The sequence below is a fragment of the Peromyscus leucopus genome, chromosome X, assembly GCF_004664715.2.
Source record: "Peromyscus leucopus breed LL Stock chromosome X, UCI_PerLeu_2.1, whole genome shotgun sequence".
NCBI lineage: Eukaryota > Metazoa > Chordata > Mammalia > Rodentia > Cricetidae > Peromyscus > Peromyscus leucopus.
In genome coordinates, this window is record NC_051083.1 from 33,132,395 (window position 1) to 33,154,793 (window position 22,399).

The 22,399-nt window shown below is 40.3% G+C and overlaps 1 protein-coding gene across 5 annotated transcripts in view; it reads left to right on the forward strand.

Annotated features, from left to right (window-relative positions):
* Positions 1-22,399, forward strand: part of Cdkl5 (cyclin dependent kinase like 5) — a 177,018-nt gene that overhangs the window by 87,180 nt on the left and 67,439 nt on the right. For all 5 annotated transcript variants that reach the window (XM_028873263.2, XM_028873262.2, XM_028873264.2 and 2 more), the window contains one exon: positions 20,699-20,744. In XM_028873263.2, the coding sequence (XP_028729096.1) occupies positions 20,699-20,744 (46 nt within the window). The remainder of the gene's footprint in view (positions 1-20,698; positions 20,745-22,399) is intronic.

The window sequence follows — 22,399 nt, forward strand, 5'->3', positions numbered from 1 at the left end:
GGACTTCAGTGAAGCAGTTATAAGTCAGACATGTTCCTCTACTAGAAAAGATTCATGCTTCTCTTTACCTTTTCAGCAAAAATATTTCATTTCCCCATTTGTATCCATACTCCATGCACTTGGTACTGTGTCTTAACAGTTTGTTCTATTCCATGTAAATACAGAGTACTGAATATAAAATTTCTGCTGTTTGTTAAGAAATGATATATATTTTGCTTTCCCAAAATTTCTCATTTTTTCTCTTAAATATCTTGAAGCACTTAGCCCATTGTGATATCTGAAGCAGACATTTTTCAAATTCATTCATCTTCATTGACCATGCAATTTGAATATAATTTATTGATGTAAGGATAGTCTTTGTCCTAGTTAAAGACAAACCACATGGATGAACTTTAAAACTTGAAATTAATTCATTAAGCAGACAGTTTGCTGTGGATTTAGGACAAAGGACATGAAGGGCATGATCAGCATCTATAGAAAGCTTACCGTATGGAAGGAAAAGGCTAGCAACAATACAGTAATGGGTTGTCGGAGAATGAACAATGTACAAAAAGAAGATGGCTTTAAGCTTAGATTTAGTTCATCCTTTTAACAAAGTAATATTCCATTCTTTCCCTTTTCAGTGTTTTTAGTTAAAATTTCTTGTCTCATTTCCTTGTCCAGGATGTCCTTTGTCTCATTTCTTTATGATAACTGAAAATTTCATCAGAGGTACTTAAAAGTTGTGTAGTAGCCAATCACAGTGCCTCACACCTGCAAGCCCAACATGTGGGAGGCTGGGGCAAGATGATTGCAACAAAGTGGGGAGCAGCCTGGACTGCAAAGTAGGCTTCTGTCTCAAAAAAAAAAAAAAAAAAAAAAAAAAGCAAAACAAAATAACCACAAAACTGGCATGTCCAGCTGGTCCATCTCATCCTTTTGGAGGTCCTTTGTGCTACGCATTGTGGTCCGGAGTTAAAATAAGGCCCCTGTTCTCACAAATGTTAATTGCTGCCTAGCTTGGGAAGTAAGGCCACATGGTGAGTCATAGGGAAGTTCTTTGATGAAGGTGTAGATAGAAGGCTAGAGATCATGAAAAGAGAAGAGACAGAAGATAGAAGGCCCTGAAAACGCTTCCCAGAGAAATGGTGTGAAGGTGAAAGAGGAATGAACCAGCGGTACAGCTGCCTTACTCTCATGTAAGGAAAGCTGAAATGTGTTATTCGTTGAACTGCCCTGCCTGCACAGATACTGTGGCGTTGTCCCATCTCTGTTTTCTCTAATAAGCTGTTGCTGTCATCTCCTTTTTTGTGGTATTAGGGTCAAATCATGCATTCTAGATAAGCATTCTACTACTGAGCCACATCCCCGGCTCTGGTCTTCTTCTTTTGTCTTTAGCTTTTCCTTCCAGAATGTAACCTCCATGAGAAAAGAGCCCCCTTGCACTCTTAGCACAGTGCCTATCACACAGTAGAAACTTGAAAAATGTTTGTCAATGAGATGAATGAATGAAGAATGAATGAATGCTTGAACAGATGGAAACAAGTATATATAAAGACTCAGTTGAAAAACTGCAAGTAATTAGATGTGGCAGAAGAAGCACGTTAAAAGATAAAAACTTGTGATCTCATTGAGATCTTTGAAGAGGATTTTTAATATTTTATGCATTGATATTATTTTTTCCTATAAGGTCCACAGTTTTGTATCCAAATGTGAATGAGATTATATGGTACTTTCTATGCCTCTCTTATTTCACTTAGCACAAAAATGGCTTTTAATTCTTTATATGTTGTCTCAAATGGTAAGATTCCTTCTCTTTATGGCTACATAGTATTTTATTATGTATATGTACATTTTTATTTTCTTCTTCCCTATTGTGAATAGTATTGCACTAAATGTGAGAGTGCAGATGTCTGTATTCCATTTCTTTTACACATGTAGCCAGTAGTAGGTTTGCTAGACCATGTGGAAGATCTGTTTTTCATTTTTCTGAGAAATCTTCATTCTGTTCTCTTTGATGCCCCTATACTAATTTACATTTCTACCAACATTGTGTATCTCTCCATGTCGCCCCTAGCACTTCATGTCTTTTGTCTTTTTGATGATAACCATTCTTACTTGAGTAAGGAGATAATTTTGTTGTAGTTTTTAAATTTTATAAAATTATTTTATGTGCATTGGTGATTGTATGTATGTATATCTATGTACCATGTACATTCCTGGTGCCTTTAGAGGCCAGAAGAGGGCAGTGGATTCCACTGGGACTGGAGTTTTGGACAGTTATGAACCACCATGTGGGTCCTGGGAATCAAACCTAGGTTCTCTAGAAAAGCGGCCACAGCATTCTTAACCACTGAGCCATCTCTCCAGCTCCTTCAGTGTAATTTTGATTAGCACTTCCCTGGGGAGTGCTGCTGTTGAGCATTTTTTCATATTCCATTTTGCCATTTATGTGTCTTCTTTTGAGAGATGCCTGTCAAAGTCTACTGCCATGTTTAAAAATTCAATTATTTGTTTGGGTATGTTGTTATTGTTTGTTTTGCTGTTGGGTTGAGTTCTTTATATTCAGTGATATTCTTGACATTAGATAACCAGACACAAAACATTGATTGAAATTTTTAATGTCACTTGGCTATTTCTCTAACATCATTGAACTACTAAAGAGTTATAGATGACTGTTGTTCCATTAGTATTGCCACATCGGGGAATTTGTCTTCCTCTTTTTATCTTTAGTGCTTACAATGACATGACTAGGTCATTAAGCTTCCGTGTGTGATTATCTTCCAGGTCTTTAATATGATATAGTTCATATGTAAGATAAAATAATGGGGAGTTGAATATGAAGACCAAATACTTTTTAAAAAATACCAAGTCTGTTGCTTTATATTTGATACACTTTTTCTGGTAAGAGAGCACAAGGCTGGGATTTTCTAGTTTTTTTTTTTCCCACAATGCATAATAAGGCATGAAGAGTTCTCACTAAATTAGACACTTTGAAAAGTATATGTATGTATGTATGTATGTATGTATGTATGTATGTGAGTGTTTTGCCTGCATGTATATATGTCCACATGAGTGCTGGTACCTGGGGAGATCAGAAGGGACCTGAGGGGAACAGAAGAGAGCATGGGGCCTGGAAATGGAAGTGAGCCACCATGTGAGTGCTAGGAATCGAACCTGGGTCCTCTGTAAGAGCAGCAAGTGCTCTTAACTACTGAACAATCTCTCTACCCCCTCAAGTTTTAGGGAAAGAAAAATTGTTAATGTTAATTATAACTTGCGCAGACGCGCGCACGAGAGTGTGTGTGTGTGTGTGTGTGTGTGTTGTTGTGTGTGTGTGTGTGTGTGTGTGTGTGTGAGAGAGAGAGAGAGAGAGAGAGAGAGAGAGAGAGAGAGAGAGAGAGAGAGAGAGATGATGAGGTCAAGAGTTCAACTGCATTGTTGTGTTCCAAAGACAGCTTTCCCCTCATTCTACTTCTTCACTTGGCTCTTATATTTCCACCCTCTTTTTGCTGTTCCTTGAGCCTTGAAGGGGATGTTGTTGATGTCACTTATGGCTAAGTCTTTTGTTCTTATTACTTTGACCAATTATCACTGCCCATTGTAAACGGGGCTTCTCTGACCAGAGTTGATGGCAGCACTAACCTATGGGTATAAATATAATTCTTAGAGGACAATTTCATGGCCACATTCTGTTTATTTTGTGGAACAATAGCAATAGCTTCCTACCTAAGGTCTATGACCTCCCAAGCCACCCATATTTCAAATGAATTGGAGAAAAATAACCAGTGACATGTTGGCCTTATTTAAGAGAGTTTAGTATTCATATTGTCATATTTTATAGGAGAATATAAACTTAAGGTAGTTTGATATTTTCCCAAATACAAACTGAATACACACAGAGAGGGGGGAGGGAGAGAGAGAGAAGATTTATCAGAGTGTTGAGGAACAATTGCAAAACAGACGTTAATTTGTAACTATTTTACCATTTTGCTCTAATACCTCTAACTTCAGCAGCAGGTGTGAATGTGTGGGTACCCCTGGATATTTTTGTTGTTGTATTCCCTCAGAAATAGTCAGCCACTTGCTGCATACTAGCTACCTGTGCTATTGCTGGCTTTCTGTACATCGTTATCTACATCACTGCAAATATTAAGACTTTAGTGTTACCTACACAATGCACAGGAGAAGCATCCCAAGGAAGTTAGACAGTCAGTGCCCCTTTTAAAGGAATCTGTAGAAAGCTGTTCTCACTAGTTTAACAGAGAAATAACGTTTTCTCTTTATTTTGACCATTTTTATATTTTCATTATTTTAAATTGTGTGTATGTATGTAAAATATGCACATGAGTACAGTGCCCACAGAGGTCAGGAGAGAGCATTAAATCCCCTGGAGCTGGAGTTATAGAAAATTGTGAATTAACCTTGGGTCCTTTGCAAGAACAGCATGAGCTCTTAACCACTGAATCATCTCTCCAGGCCCAAGTATCATGTATCAAGTTTTCATGTTGGTCATCTGTCCATAATTTTAAGATTTCAAAGGAATTTGGTTATTCTTCTATCAGTATACCTAAAAATTTCTGTATTTAGTATAGTAATTTTCAAATACCTGCTATTATATCCATGGCCAATGTGGTGGATTGAAAGGAAATGACCCCTAAAGGGAATGGCACTGTTAGGAGGTGTGGCTTTGTTGGAGTGGGTATGGCCTTGTTGGAGGAAGTGTGTCACTGTGGGGGCGGGCTTTAAGGTCTCCTGTGCTCAAGATACTCTCCAGTGTGTTAGTCTATTTCCTGTTGCCTGTGGATCAACATGTGGCAGCTCCTTCTCTAGCACCATGTCTGCCTGCATGCTGCCTTGCTTCCCACCATGATAATGGACTAAACCTCTGAACTGTAAGCCAACCCCAATAATGTTTTCCACTATAAGAGTTGTCATGGTCATGGTGTCTCTTCACAACCATAGAAACCCTAACTAAGACAGTCAATATATTGGAATTTCTCTCCTGAACTTTGCTTTTTATCATAGCCCTAGGAGAGAGAGGGAGTAGGGTGGGGAGAGAAGCATGGATGCTACTTTCTAGGAGAATTTCCTTTGAAAATTAAAGAAGTGAAAAATTGTCCTTTCAAATGATGAAACAATGTAGAAGGAAGAGGGCAAGTTAGAGTAGGTCAGTATATGCTGGCTGACGTTTCCAACAATCCCAACTTCAGAAAAATGGATGTTTTGAAGTTATTGCCAAAAGCGAAGGAAGCTTATCTCTCATTCCCCTCTTGGAAAGTGCTCTCTCCAAGGTTGCCTCATCACAACTGGGGCAGCAACAACACAAAAAAATGTCTAGTGTAGTTAAGTGGAGATAGGCCTCCTTTAGCGTGTGAGCCGTTTCTAAGGATCTCAAAAGAACACAATCTCATGTAGCTGGGTTGAAAGCCAGTGGCACCATCAGTGGGGAAGTTGTGTTTGAGGCACAGGCTGAGAGCAACAGAGCATTTGGTGACCAAGGGTAGATGTAAATGAGACTAGGGTCTAGATGTCTTTAGCACCAACAAAGCTAAGAAGGAGCTTAATCAACTGGCCAAACTCCCATGCTCTGAGCTAAGAGAACTCTCCAGAGTTGATACGTATCCCTTGGGGGCTCAACAGAAGTATCAGGGATTCAATCCCAGAAAGAAACTTCTTAGAGACCAGAGAGCCCCTGCCTCGCTACAGTGAGTTTCTTCTACTTCAGCCTCTCCATATAACCAAGCTCCTGTCTTGGTAGAAGCAGGGAGAAAGATCTGAAAAATCTGAGCATTTACCTGAAGGACTCTATAAACTAGGAAGGACCAAGTCACTACTATGCAAGTTCAAGGTAGGGCATGTACTTTAAAAAGCCAACTTAAATTACTTACAGAAAATTGAAAAAAATAATACATTTTCTTGGTACAACTTGGATTTAGTGTGTTGTAAGCTACTGTTGCAGCCTTAGCAAGGTAATCTTTGATGAAATATATTCTGCATTTAAATTTAAATTTTGTATTCACCCATCACAATTGAATGTCGTTTAAGTCTGGTGATTGTTTGATTGAGGTTGTACACTGCCTGCGTTGGGCTTGCCTAATTAATGCCATCTTGGTTTCAATTCTTTGATCACTAGAAGTAGGACTTTCATTTTCTCATTACCTCCTTATTGTTATAAAATAAGGGTGCAATGAAATATTCACACAATTGTGTGATAACTGCTATACAAGCAGAGGTGGTTAATACCACTTAACTGAAGGCAGCCTGACAGGCATCACTACCTCGTAGTCTCTGAAAGTTTTATTCATTTGCCACTACCAAAGTCTGTATTTTCTATATAGAAGATTGTTCAAGGACATCTGCATATAGTGTATAAAGGTATGGATTGTAGGAAGATCAACTATATTTAATTTTACACAATCTTTTTTTTTTTTCAAGACAGGGTTTCTCTGTAGCTTTGCACCTTTCCTGGAACTCGCTTTGTAGACCAGGCTGGCCTCGAACTCACAGAGATCCGCCTGACTCTGCCTCTCGAGTGCTGGGATTAAAGGCGTGGGCCACCACCGCCCGGCACAATCTTTCAATAGAGAGCTAGATTATTTGTTTCTCTTCATCACTATTCTCTTCTTCTCAGATGGGGTCTTGCTATGGATCTCAGGCTGACTTAAAATTGTCAATCCTTCCTCCTCAGCCTCCTGACTAGCTGGGAGTATACCTACCTTGTCCCTCTCCCTTTCTATTTAAAGAGATGCTCTTTTCTATGTGTGTGTGTGTGTGTGGGTGGTTAGTGAAAATTGTTTATATATCTTGTTTTTCATCTTGATAGCTAGATTTGCAGTTTTTCAACATTTTATTACTTACCTTCTATATAACCATAAATTAGTAAGTTTGCCCTAATCTGTAGCTATTAGATGAATTCTTTTTAAACTTTTTAATTTGTTTTCTTTGTTTGTTTGTTTTAATGGTATGAGAAATTGAACCTAGAGCCTTGTACATGCTGGGGAAGCACTCTACCAATGAGCTGCATCTCTCTCCAACCCTCAGCTATCCATCTTACATCTACTTTTTTGAGGGGTAATCTACATACAAAAGTGTACCCATTAGGGCTGTGGGTGTAGCTCAGTAGTGCTGCACTTGCCTAGCTTGCGAAAGGCCCCAAGTTTCATTCCCAGCCCATGACAACAACAAAAAAGACATGTCTACTTATTTATATAGGACAAGGTGAGTCTGTTTGTAGTGCATTGTTACCCTGTAAATCCTTCGACATTACCAGGCAGTGTCTGGTCAAGTTGATACTGGTCCACTGGGTCATAGTAGAAGTGCTCACAGAAGCTTCCTTTGGTGTGTGGGTTTGTGTGCATCTTTCAATTAAGCAGTCTAAGACTTTTTTATGTTTTATGTGTTTCATTCTGATATTTTTTGGCACTTAAATATCAACTATCTTTTTCAGAAACTTTGATTTTTATTGTAGAAGTAAAAATATTTCAACTTCATTCTAAGTACTACGAGATGCCCAATATCACAAGGACTTAGAGATGACACACTACATAAGCCCTGTAACTATTAGCCATCCAGCAATCTTATGACTGTTCCAATGCTGGTAATGTCTCAGATGGTTCAAATATGTGTTATCAGTAGTTCTGTGTTTTTCATTTTGCCAGACTAAAGCAAATTACACAACTTTGCCACACTAGAATACAGGTAACTGTGGAAGGAAACCTTTTTTATTAAGAAATATTTTTATTCATTTTACATGCCAATCACAAATCCTCCTCTTCCCTCTTCCCACCCTTCCAGCATCCCCCCAACAACCCACCCCCTATTCCCTCCTACAAGAAGGTAAGGTCTCCCATGGGGAGTCAGCAGAGCCTGGTACATTCAGTAGAGGCAGGTCCAACACCCCCCCCCCCCCCCCGCCTCAAGGCTGTGCAAGGTGTCCCACCATAGGTAGTGGGCTCCAAAAAGCCATCTCATGCACCAGGGATGGATCCTGATCCTACTGCCAGGGGACCCCTTAGACAGATCAAGCTACATAACTGTCTCCTTATGCAAAGGGCCTAGTCCAGTCCCATGGAGGCTCTACAGGTGTTGGTCTAAATTTCATGAGTTCCCACTAATTTGGTTTGGTTGTCTCTGTAGGTTTCCCCATCATGATTTCTATGCCCTTTGCTCATCCCAGTAATCAGATCAGTGAATACCCTAACTGTCATCATAAAGCCTTCATTCAGTAACTGATGGAAACAGATGCAGAGATCCACAGCCAAGCACCAGGCTGAGCTCCAGTAGTAAAAATGTTTTAAAAAAAATGAATCCTAGCCGGGCGGTGGTGGCGCACGCCTTTAATCCCAGCACTCGGAAGGCAGAGGCAGGCGGATCTGGAGTCGAGCAGCTGGCTACAATGAGCTCAGGAAAGGCAAAGTACTCAGAGAAACTTCTGGAAAAAAAAAAAAAATGAATCCTGACATGGTGTTATATGCCTTTAATCCCAGAACTTCAGAGGCAGAGGCAGGTAGATCTATGAGTCCTAGGACATCCTGATCTATTTAGCAATTTCCAGGACAGTCAAGGATATATAGAGAGACCCTGTCTTTTTTATTATTATTTATTTATTTATTTATTTATTTATTTATTTATTTATTTATCTATTTATCTATTTATCTATTTATTTGCAGACTCGTTTTATTTAAATTTTTTTCTTTCCTTTTACATTCTGACCCCTGTTCCTCCTCACTCCCCTTCTTTTGCTCCCCCCACCTACTCCTATCTCACCCCCTCCCCTCCTCATAGAGGGTAAAGCCTCCCTTGGGTAGTCAACAAAGGCTGGCTTACCAAGTTGGGGCCAGACCTAGCCCCTCCTCCTTGCATCGAGGCTGAGTAAGGCATCGCACCATAGGGAATGGGCTCTGAAAAGCCAGTTCATGTGCTCAGGATGAGTTCTGGTCCCATTGCCAGGGGACCCACAAACACATTAAGCCATGCAACTTTTAGCCACATTCAGAGGGCCTAGTTTGGTCCCATGCAGGCTCCCCAGCTGTCAGTCCAGAGTCCATGAGCTCCTACTAGCTCGGTCAGCTGTTTCTGTGGTTTTTCCCATCATGATTCCGACCCCCCCTTGCTCTTATAATGCTTCCTCCCTCTCTTCAACTAAACTCCAGGATCTTGGCCAAGTGCTTGGCTGTGGGAGAGACCCTGTCTTTAAAAAAATACTTAAATGTTTTTATTTGCGTGGGACTATATGGAGGGGTGCTTGTGTGGCATGGTGCTTATGTGAAGATCAAAGGGCCACTTTGTGGAATTAGTTGTCTCCTTTCACTTTACATGAGGCTTGAACTCCCATCACTAGTCTTGTGTAGCAAGCACCTTTACCCACCAAGGCAGCTCACTGGCCCAAAAATGAACTGTTTTATTGTTTAATTGTACATCATTGAATAATACATTTTGGGGGGTTTGTTTCAAGACAGGGTTTCTCTGCGTAGTCCTGACTCTGTCCTGAAACTCACTCTGTAGACTTGGTTGGCCTCAGACTCAGAGATCTGCCTGTCCCTGTCTCCTGGGTCCTGGGATTAAAGGCATAAGCCACCATGCCCAGCCAAAAGTCTTAAATTATGATTTTCTTTTTTATTTTAAAGCAGTCTCATTGTGTTGTTCTAACTGTTTGGAACTTGCTCTGTAGCCCAGGCTGGCCTCAAACTCACAGAGATCCACCTGCTTCTGTCTCCTGAGTGCTGGGATTAAAGGCGTGCGCTACCACCGCCAGGCTTTGAGTGATAATTTTTAAATAGTAAACCTGATATATTGGCAACCTAGCCCATTCAGCCATTTCCAAGCCCTGATGTGGAAGCAGTATTGACAGAGGGAAGCAATGGCCATTCTGAAAGACCTTCAGGAGGTCAGGGCAGTCAAGTAGCAAAGGAGGCATTGACCGAGCCAGTACCAGTTTTTTCTTCACTTTAAGAGCTAATTTAAATTCCTGCCCTCTAAGGGACTTTGGTGAGGGCCAAGGCCAGATATAAAGGATCCTACAGCATGTCTCTTTGAAGTATCTTCATTTTTTGAAACTTTTTAAAGGCCAGAAGAACAGATCTGTCCTCCTGTGTTTCCTAGGGAGTACTGTGTCTTAAAAACCAAACCAAACAAAGTCAGAAATGGGCTTGGGGTATAACTCAGTGGTAGGGAAATTCTTTAGTGTGTTCAAGGCCCTGGGATCAATCATCAGCACTAACAAGAAAAGGGAAAGAAAGAAAGGAAGGGAGGGAGGGAAGGAGGGAGACAGAGAGAGAGAGAGAGAAACCAATCCAGAAATATGTGTATTTCTTTAGTGTTCTTGGTTTGTTCGTTTGCTTTTCCTTGCATGCCTAGACATAGCTCTTTACTTTTTCTTTTCTAATTATCACAGGAAAAAGAATTTCTTCATTAAACTTATGAGACCCAGTAAGAAGAATGACCTGGGTCCTTAGGATCTGTGTTTTCAATACACTCAGTACAGTTAAATGTTTGCAGTCCTCCAATATTTGCCTTTGTTACTGAATATCTGTTAAGAAGAGTCATGTAGTCATTTATCACTTAGAAAACTGCTCTAATGAAGAATCAGGCCTTGATGGTGGACTAGAAACTGTAAAAGTGAACATTTCATATGGGCGGTGAATAAAAGGTGTGTTCCAAGAGAACACCTGGTTTTATTTAGACTTTCTAGAGGCTGTGAAACATGCATGGGAACTTGAATGGGGTTGAGCAAGAGGAACAGCCAGGTAGTGGGAAAGCGGGTCGAAAGTGGCTACAGCTTGGCAAGCACATGAAACCAGAGAAAGAATCAAGGGTTGTCTCATGTTCTGGTCACGGAATGGTCTTGCCCACCACGGGGGGGGGGGGGGGGGGGGGGGGGGGGGGGGGGGGGAGGGGCAGGAGTGATAAAGTGTTGATCAAATTCTAAGTGGTCTTATTAAATAAAAACATGGTCCCAAATATAGGGGTGAAAGCCTTAGAGATCAGGGAAATAGGAATAGCCACCAGCCAACCTTACCTCACCATGCAGCTGCTTCCAAAGTGAGCTACTTCCTGTCTACCTACACCTTTACTGCCTTGCTGTTCTGTGCTCTCATTGGCCCCTTAGCGCAGGTACCTCACTTCCTTATCACTGTCTGTACAGACCTCCAGGTCTCTATGGTTGGTACTGGGGTTAAAGGCGTGTGTCACCACACTTGGCTCTGTTCCCTAGTATGGCCTTGAACACAGAGAGACCCTGCCTGCTAAGTGATGGGATTAAGGGCGTGTGCTACCACTGCCTGACTTTTGTGTTTACTTAAAATGGCTTCCCATTTCCTCTGATCTCCAGGCAAACTTTATTTATTAACATACAAGTAAAATATCACCACATTTCAGCACAAATAAAATATCACCACAGTAAAGATTTTTAAGTTAGTGGAGGTTGGGGAGCACTTTAAGGGGGGCATCATTAAATTGGATTTCTTTTTTCAAACAAGGTCCTGGTTGCTGGGGGTAAACAGGCAGGTGTGAGAGTGCTAAAGGGTTTGACCTGTGATGGGAGCGTTCATGTGCACTTGGAAGGACTGAAACGATATAAGCCACTGTCACTTGATGATAAACTAGATCTATTTGGAGGTGCAGATGTAGGAGATGGAAAAGGGATCCTAAGTTTCTGGCTAGTGTTCACTGAGATTTGGGATTGGAAACAGGCCCAGATTTAGTAGAGGAACATTGAGAATGATTAGGCATTCTGTCGGAATAAATTATACTTTTGTGCTCCCATTTTCTGTTTCAACTAAATATTCATGGAGGGCCTATATGGCTTATTGAGGGTGAAAGGTATTCTAAGTTTTATGGAACTAAAAGAAAAAATAGAATTTGTTACGTAGGAATTGTATCACTTACTTGGTTTGAAGACAGTTTTTCTCTGGAGGAAGTGTCACTTTAAGATGCCATTTCTCAGTTGGAGATGTGATTCAGTTGGTAGAGTACTTGTTTATCATGCACCGAGCTCTGGGTTTCATCCCCAGCACCTCATTAAAAAAAGAGCATGGATGTGGGGATGTGGAGATGGTTTAGTCGGTCAGTTGATACGGTACCTGACATGCAGTCATGAAGATCTGAGTTTGGGTTCTCAGAACCTACAAAAATGAAGGGCTCGGGGTTGGGGATTTAGCTCAGTGGTAGACCGCTTGCTAAGCAAGCGCAAGGCCCTGGGTTCGGTCCTCAGCTCTGAAAAAAAAAAAAAAATGAAGGGCTTAGTGACTGTGCCTATAACCTCAGCACTTCGGGTAGGCTTAGGGAGCAGAGACAGTTTTGTCCCTGAAGCTTACTGGCCAATCATCCCAGCCAATTGATGAGTTTCAATTTCTGTAACAGATCCTGTCTTAAAAAAAAAAAAAGTGGGGGCTAGAGAGATGGCTTAATAGTTAAGAGTGCTTGCTCTTGCAGAGGACCCTGGTTCAGTTACCAGTATCCACATGGTGGCTTACAACTGTATATAACTCCAGTTTCAGATGATCTGATGCCTTTTGTGGCATCCATAGGCACTGCACACATGTGGTGTACACAAAACGTAGTGTAGTGGTACATATCGATCTATGATCCTTGCACTTTGATGGTAGAGGCAGGAGGATCAGGAGTTCAAAGTTATTCTCAGCTACACAGCATGTTTGAGGCCTGCCTGGGCTATATGAGACCTTTTCTGCAGGGGTCAAAAAGAAAAGGAAAACAATCCAAGAAAAACATGGAAACTATTATTCATATCTATTTTGGTTATATGTTATTAAAAGTGTTAATATTTTCATAAGACTATGCTCATTTTAGAGTATGAGCACTAAGTAATAAATACATTGAATTTTTTATATTCCTTACTAAATATTAAAGTTTTTCTGAAATTACTCTTGGCATATTAATAAATTCAAATTGAGAGCAGTTCCAAGTTTATACCTGTGGTTCTTATGGTAATGTCTAAACAGCATGAGCCTTACTAGCAATTTTGCTGGCTTTTGGCGTAGATGGTAGTTGTTAGTTAAATTGATTTGGCCACCTACACCTCCACTGCCGCTGCCACTACCATCACCGCCACCTCCACCTCCACCAACTCCACCTCCACCAACTCTACCACCTGCACCTCCACCACCTTCTCCACCTCCACCTCCTCCACCTCCTCCTCCACCACCTCCACCACTTCCACCTCCATCTCCTCCACCTCCTCCACCTCCACCTCCTCCTCCACCACCTCCATCTCCTCCTTCACCACCTCCACCACCACCACCACCACCACCTCCACCTCCTCCACCTCCACCACTTCCACCTCCTCCACCTCCACCTCCTCCACCTCCACCTCCTCCACCTCCACCTCCTCCCTCCACCTCCACCACCTCCACCACTTCCACCTCCTCCTCCACCTCCTCCACCACCTCCACCACCACCACCTCTACCTCCTCCACCTCCACGACCTCCTCTTCCACCTCCACCACCTCCACCACCTCCACCACCTCCACCACCTCCACCACCACCACCACCTCCACCTCCTCCACCTCCTCCACCTCCACCACCTCCACCACCACCTCCACCTCCACCACCTCCACTTCCACCTCCTCCACCTCCTCCTCAACCTCATCCTCCTCCACCTCCAACTCCACCTCCTCCTCTTCCTCCACCTCCACCACCTCCTTCACCTCTTCCTCCACCTCCACTACCACTTCCACCTCCTCCTCCACCTCCTTCACCTCCACCACCACAACCTCCACCTCCTCCTCCACCTCCTCTTCCACCTCCCCCACCACCACTTCCACCTCTACCACCACCACCACCACCACCACCACCACCACCACCACCACCACCACCACCACCACCACCACTACCACAATAAATAAATGAATAACAAAAACATTTTGTTTTGCTTTAAAAATTACCTCTGAAAATAGGCAATTGGGAATGAATGAAGCTAAATTCGTGATGTTTTGAATTTCAAAAAGCAAGGGTAAAATGAAAAGCAAAAAAGCCTGAGACATGATCACCTGCCAAATCTGAAAGGAGTATACATTTCTTTCTGTACATTTGCATGATTAACCTGTTTTCAGCTCCTGTGGTATATTTCATACAACATCTGTTGCATTTTTCAACTTCTTTCATGCATTTTCAACCAACTCTCATGCACTGTTAAACAGCATGTTATAAACTTCTGTGTACATGAGCCAGCTTCATTTTCTCCCTCATGTCAAATACGGATGCAGCAGACAACAGTACTGATATCAGAGAACCAGCAGGCATTTGTTAATTAATAGATTCACATGTCTTCCCGCCTGCCTGTACTCGATTGTTTCCTTCCTGATTTAGTCTCAAATACTTAAGGAGGTGGTGGAGGTGGTCAGGGAGGTGGTCAGGGAGGTGGAGGTGGTGGGGGTGGTGGTAAATCCATCTTTTCATACAAACAAACTATGGTAGTAATCCAATACAGGTCACATACTCTTGTTGTTGATATATTGTGTACCCTAATAAACTTATCTGGGGTCAGAGAACAGAACAGCCACTAGATTAGATGCAGAGGCCAGACAGTGGTGGCACACACTCCTTTAATCCTATCACTCAGGAGGCAGAGAGCTGTCTGGATCTCTGTGAATTAATGGCCACACTGGAAACAGAGCCAGGCATGGTGGCACACGCCTTTAATCCCAGGAAGTGATGGCAGGAAGTAGAAAGGTATATAAGGTGTGAGGACCAGGAACCAGAGGCTTTTAAGCAGTTCAGCTGAGATTCCTTCCAGGTGAGGACTCAGAGACATTCAGTCTGAGGATTCGTGGAAACAGGATCACCTGAGGAGTTGGCGAGGTGAGGTTGACTGTGGCTTGTTCTGTTTCTCTGATCTTCCAACATTCACTCCAATAACTGGCTCTGTTTTTTTTTTTTTTATTAAAAAGACCATTTAAGATTCGTGTTACATATTCTAGCTTTTATCATTGTATATAATGTATAATATTTTAGAGACATTACACATGTAGTCTACCTGCTGTGGAATTTGTCTCATGCTTCAGTTTACTTCCATTTTATAATTTTACTCATTATATAAAACACAATTTCAGTCTAAGTTGTTTTTTAAGGTTATCACAAATAATAATGATGATTAAAGAATAATGATGGAAATAATGAAGTATTTATATATTCAGTTTAATAGAAATATTTTTAATATAAATACTTTAATATAGATAATAATAGCAATGATTGAAAAACTATCTGGAAATATTTGTTAGTGCTAAGATGCATTTCACAAAAACATAGAATTGAAATAATGATCCTCCTTGGTAAGTGGTAGGTGCAGTGTATGTGTGTGTGTGTGTGTGTGTGTGTGTGTTAAAACTTACCCTTTCTTATAACACATGTTCATTTATTGTTTGAAAAGGCAATATAGCACTACCATGCTTGTGAAAGGACATCCAGAATCAACTGGGTGTGCAATCTCATTTCTTCTATCTCTTAGTTGTGTCCTTGGCACTCTTAGCTTATACTTTTATACCATGAGACTCAGCATTCTTATGTCTCTGCTTTAGGTTAGCATACATAGTTTCAGGTTTCAGAATGGCCTCTGTATGCTTATGTGTCATTATTTTTTTTCTCATTTGTTCCCTTCAGCATCCTCATCTATAAAGTAGGCAGGACAAGATCCTCAGAGTAGTGATTTGAGGATTGCATGACATAATTTGTGGGAAGTATTTACCATGGGGCCTGACACAAAAAAAATATTAAAAATGGTAATCTAAAATAACGCTTATCTTGGCCTTGTATTATGTTACGTACTTATAATCCCATAATTTGAGAAGTAAAGGCAGGATGATCAGGAGTTCAAGGCTAGCCTTGGCTACATGAGATCCTGCCTTAAAAAATTAAGTAAATTTGCCTTTTCAGTTCCCATACTGGACAATAAAGTAAGTATGTCTATGACTATAAGGTTTTGTTTCTACTGAATGGGCAAGTGAATGTGTGAACACACACTGTTGGAGATCTTTGCATATGAAATGTAGAGTGACTTAAAATACCTTGGTTATCAAATTGTATTCCTTATATTTGGATGAAGAAAAGCGTTTCTCCTAAGAAAGGGCTTCTGCAGAGAATAATTGGAAAATTAATAATTGAGTATAGCCTTTGAAGTAGCTTAATCCCTGACTAGTGGACTAAGATGGGATCAGTGATTTCTTTCTGCTCTTGTGTCATGCTGCATACTGCATATGTTAACCTAGAAAGCTTTAGACTCTCAGCCACCGCAGTGAATTCTAGTCACAAGTCTCTCTGTCCAATATGACTGGAGCCTTGTTTGTTTTTTGAATGGAGTTGAGATCTTGATGCAAGAATAACTATAGGCCACCCAGATATTTTTCTGCTAGTCACTACTCAGTACATACATTTTTCATTTTTCTCACTCCCCCTTCCCTACCTTTTTTTCTTTTTCGAGACAGTCTCATGTAAGCCAGATTGGTCTCCAAACTCCTGCTTCAATGTCCTCGATGCTGAAATTACAAGCCTGTGGCACCATACCCTGCTTGATTTTTTTCCCTTTCACTGAAGAAAACTTATTCTAGGAAACATTAAAAGCCTCAGTATAGAGATAGTATAATCTAGAAACCTTTATCTAAAAATTATCTTGTCTTTCTTTTTTGCATTCCAAAGTAATCTTAAGTACAATTTTGAGGTAGAATAAAGGATGAGATATGGAATTACATTAATGAATTGTGGATATATTTTATCTCATTCTCAGTTTACTGCTTAAAATGTCTGCTTTTAAGTGCCTCATTTTAAAAATAAAGCAAGACACTGAAACAAGAAACAGATTATGTCTATCTTGCTAACTACAGCTGGTGACATTCTGTTGCAGACGTTGTGGGGGCAATGGCATGCTTGGGGGAATAAACTGAATTTAAAACACAAGTTATTTGGCCATTTTCATGTATTTCCTTCCTTGCCCACACCTCTGTCATGTATACCATCCCAGGATAGTAGACGAATTAGTAATAACAATTGGCATGTCACCTCTGCCTCTCCATTAAGAACCCATGAAGATATTTTAAAAGAAAAACAGAAACTTTTAATAGTCCTGTAAATTAAAAAAAAATTCAAAGATTGGTGACAAACTCTAGGGAGAATTTCATTAGCAAGAGTAGATTAAAAAGCAGTCTTGAATGTCATGTTATTTATTATGCTTTCTGAAACCAGCTGAGGCAAAAAAATAGCCAAAGGGAACAGGAAAAGACCTGCATCTATGTTTAAAAATGGCTGGCCAGCAGGCAGCCATCTTACCAAGCAACTGGAGTTCTCAGTTTCCCAGTAGCCCATTTAACATCCATATTCCCAGATCATTTCAGAGACTAATGTGTCCCAAATACATAAAGTAAGACAAGAAATAGAGATGGCTTGGGAGAGACATGTAACATCCACAGAGAAGTGTGGGAACCACCAATACCAAGGTAATGTGCTCTGGAGCCTACACAGGAAAGAGCACATGGCATGTGTTCATTTGGCTTCTTGTTTAGAGAACCCTTCCAAGACAGTTTAAGTTCAAACTAGCCAAGCCCAGTGAGGAGGGAGTTGGTTGGGCATCAGTTTTGAAATCAGGCTCTGAGTACATCCATCTTTATTTGAAGTTCAGGTGGCTGAAACGTCCATCTAGCCAGTTTGCTGCCAGGTGCCAGTCTTGTTGAATTTCTTTCCATCTCAGTCATAAGTATGAGGTTAAAAATGGCATGTGGGTAGAAGAGGACTATGAAAAAAGGAGTCAAGATAAAATGTTGCCTTGAGATTTAGAAGCAACACCCAGTCTTGAAAAGACTTCTGTATAACAAGCAGATGAAGTCAAGATGTCTCCTTGGTCACCTGGAAGGGGACAGTGGAGATTTGCCCTATCTAGTGGAGAACAAACTGAACCATGGCAACAGATTCAGGACTTGACTGACATAGGGGAAGATGCAGAGACCCCAAATGGAACATATGAAGAACAACATTGATTACATTTGAATAATTCACTCACTGAGTGGTCACTAAAGATCAAATATCTCACTATGGGCCTGATACAGTAGCTATTGGTAATATAATACTGACCAAAACAGATGAAGCAATTATGAAAGGTACACCTGAAAGATATAAGGTTTATAGTGGAAATTACTAGAAAAAAATGGAATAGAAACAATATTTAAGGTTATTAGAAGGAAATCTTCTGAACATCAGTACTTTTCAGATATTAGTTCAGAACACAAACACATGGATTTCTTCTAGAATATAGGCAGATGATTTCAATTTTTTTTTTTGTTTCAAGGAAAAGAAATGACCTAAGAGAATCTGGGTATAAAAAAATAAGTTATCTACTTTAGAACAAAAACCATATTGGACACAGACTTCTTTTCTAAAAACCAGAGACCATCATGGCATTTTTTCCCCCGTGCTGTCAGTTTAATCTATGCTAGGAAACAGCAGACCTCTGTGGGGCGGGAGAGATACACATGTTTGGGGTATACACACACACACGCACGCACACGCACACGCACACGCACATACACGCACATACACGTTCACACACATACATATATATGGAAGGAGGCCAGGTGACAACCTCAGGTGTCATTCATCAGGTGCCATCCACCTTGTTTATGTTAGAGAGGGTTTCTCACTGGCATGGAGCTCATCAAGTAGGCTAGGCTGGCCTCGGGGATATGCCTGTCTCCACCTCCCTACTGCTGAGTTTACAAGCTCATGCCACCACACCTTACTTTTTTAACATGGCTGGCAAAGCACTTTACCAACCAAGCTATCTCCCCAACATGAGCAAGCCTTTCTTTTAAACCCTTCAGTTTTTTTCCTCTTGGAAAAAAAAAAAATAGCTACTATATGGATTTCTTGCAAGACATTCCATTCTTAATAAGCATATAGATTTGTGATGTTAGTGTTCCAGGGTTTTGCTACAAGCATACAGAAAATCAGTAAGAATACAAGATTCCCTTCCCCCAAATTAATTAATCCTCCCTTCCTTCCTCCCTCCCTTTCTTCCTTCCTTTCTCACATTTTTCTTTTTAGCCTCTTATATGCTAAGCATGCCTTCTACCACTAAGCTGCATCTCAAGCCATTCCATAAATTCTGTACCTGCCCACTTGCTGCATGGGTGAGGGTGTTCACATACTAGAAAAATAAGGTAGTGCCTCAGAAACTATTCAGAGAAACATTTATGATGGAACAAAAACTGATTCAAATCAAGCATTTCAATATATGAAAACCATTGGAGTAAAGGACTTGTAGTAAATGGTGAAGCCACTGAAGATGTAAAGAAAGTTGACATAATAGCCTGTATGCATATAGTTATGTTAGGTTTAACAGCCAAAACCTGTTCTTAGTTTGATTCAGCCAAGTGACAAGTAACTCTAGAATGTGTCTATAAGGATGCTCAGATATAACAGTTACAAATCATCACTAAAGGGGATTGGGAAAATTGGTTCAACATTTAGAAATTATATGAAATCTGAAACTGCTCACTTTCTCATTTACTAAAGTAAATTATAATTGGATAAAGATTTAAGGAATGAAATCATTAAAATATCAAAATGCATAAATATGAATAAATAACCATGTTCAAGTGAGGACTTGGAACACAAAAATGATGCACATAAATTACAAAGGCCGGTTATATCAAATGTTATCTTGTATTGTACTCTACAATAATAACCTTAAGTAGTTCAGTTTGTCAACAAGTTTTCATCTATGAATCTGTATAAATAAATAGATAGCCCTGGTAGAGTTCATTTTATTTACCAGGTAATAGAAAACTTCTCTAGTCAGAGCCAGAAAGATGGCCTAGTGGATAAAGATACTTGCTGCCAAACTGAACAACCTGAGTTTGATCCTTGGGTCTTCCATGCTGGAAATAGAGAACCAGCCCTCATCAATTGTTCTCTGACCTCTGCACTTGCACTGTGACATGCATAGCCAACCCCCAATAAATAACCAAATGTAATTAAAATTCTAAAAAACCTTATCTGCTATCATCATTGAATTAAAAAATGTTCTTTTAAGTAATGATATGCTGTTTTGGCCCTGATCGTGAACTGGCTATTACACACTGCTCAAGGGAACTGTGAAAGCCGTCCGTGTGTTGGGGTATGTCAGCATGGCAGTATGATTTAGGGACCTTTAGCATTCGTGACCTTTGAACCATCTATATCACTACAGCATTTGCTCTGTTGGTGGCTGTTCATTGGTACACTGTTTAAATATTATTTAAATTATTAAAATTATTTATATCTATTACAAATGGAGCTTTAAACAGTTATTTACAAACAGGTATAAATGTTACTTATACAATATGAAGTGACATACACAACAATATGTAAGAAAGCATACAATTCCAAACATAATATTCCAAGTTGAGAAAACATACTGATAAAGCTATACTAAACTGTTATATGAATAGTTCTGGATGTCGTCTTTGTTTATTTTGTTCACAGCCTGTACTTTTGAAGACATTGGCAGTTCAGATTTATGTTTCATGCATATCATGGCAGTGTCTGTTCTTTGCTCCTTGCCACTCCCTTTCTTCTTCATCCTTGGCAACGTCTCCAGCGTGATAAGAGAGGATTTTGAAACAAAGAAATGGTAGATGGAGATGGTGATCTGTGTCTTCTCTGCTGTCCCCAGATAATTGGGATCCCCAGTTGGGATTGGAGAATAATTTTCCCTCTGCTTCTTTTTCCTTTCCAGGAAACGCATGAAATTGTGGCAATCAAGAAATTCAAGGACAGTGAAGGTATATATGCATTTTTACTTTTGTAATTTTTTTGTAAATAAAATATGGGACAGGTGGGGTTTAGTTGGTTTGACCCTAGCCCTGTGATTTTAAAATCATAATCTCAGGCAGGGAGTATAACTTATTTATTAACATGCTTTACTTTGAAATACACTATGCCTCATGATATTAGAATATCTATTTTAATTTATAATCAAGGGTGGAATTTTTGCCCCAAAGGCTAGATAGACTTCTTTTTGACTATATGTTTCCATGTAATCTATGTAGATTACAATGGAAAAGCTGATTAAAAGCAAATTCATCTGTAGTTCCCACAAGTAGTGAGTGCTGTGAAAGACTGGGCATTTGGTCACTGTGTTCTCCAACTCCTAGTCACAGCAAGAGATTCAGGAATAAGTGGGAGGCGGTATAGAGATGGGAAGTTGTTATATTTAGAGCCATTTGATGAGAGAATAAAAGCCTTTCAATAAGAAATACCATATTTGGGGGTCTTGAACACACTTCTAGACTCTTTCAAATGGAGTATTAAAATTCTCTGCTGGGCAAGAAAGTTTCAAATAAATTTTATTAATATTTTACTAGTGCATTAGTTTCGAAACCTTAGCTGTTAACTCATTCCCAGACAAAGAAAGACTGGTAATGAAAGTCTATATGGCTTTTGAGGAGCTTTAGGCAGCAGTTTTTCACAATTCTTAGTACAGAGACCCCAGTAAAAATACTTTCTAAACCCTAGCCTAGTTTCCATACACATACTAGTGAGGTACTGTGTTCTGCTTTCCCTGGTTTGTGTAAAATCTTGAAAAATAGTACATTGTGACATTGAGTTGCAACCTACCATAAGAAAAAGCAGTAAAAGGCGTCAGCCTCAGCCGCGGTATCTAATGTGAAGCCTGAAGATGGACACCATAGCCTGACTTTGTTGGTGCACATTGACCAAACCCTTTAACACACCACCTCAGATATCACCCTCACCTCAGATACTGAGAAAGCATGAAATAACAAAGAGAGCTTGCGAACATAAGCCTGTCAAGGATAGCTTCCACAGCAATGGATGTAACTAACTACGATGTGCTACTTATGTGGAGCGCATGCATATTACCCAGGACCCTGTGCAGCCATTTGTGAGGACAGTCTTAAAGGAAGGCGCTGGGAAATGCTTTTTAGCTTATTCTGGGATACAGTCTGCTTGGAACTATGTGCCTGTGTGCCTGTGATCTAATGTAAGCCGTTGCCCCTGGCTAACCCACTGTGAGACCATTGGAAATAGGCTCATTGAGCAGTGACTTTAGACTAATGACAAGTAAGCCACAGACAAATGATGACCAATGATATACCACAAGTGATTGCAACAGAAGGTCAAAGCCCCGCCCTTGCGTGTGTATGCAGACTTCTGACTTGTTCACCTTTAAGGTCACATTGGCAAGCTGAAAAGTAATGATTGTCAGCAGATCTTCAAACAAAATTTGTCATAAGGTCTCATGTAGCCTAAGCTTGCTCAAAACCTTGAGAGGTATAGTACTGTCTTCTGTCTCTTTACCCTGTTCCTTTAGCAAGAAGACTATCTTACTTAATAGAAAGAAATGATACATGTCTGGTGACCAACTCTTTTGGAGTGTGAGTTATACATAAATAGTTTCATATAGATGAAGTTGTCT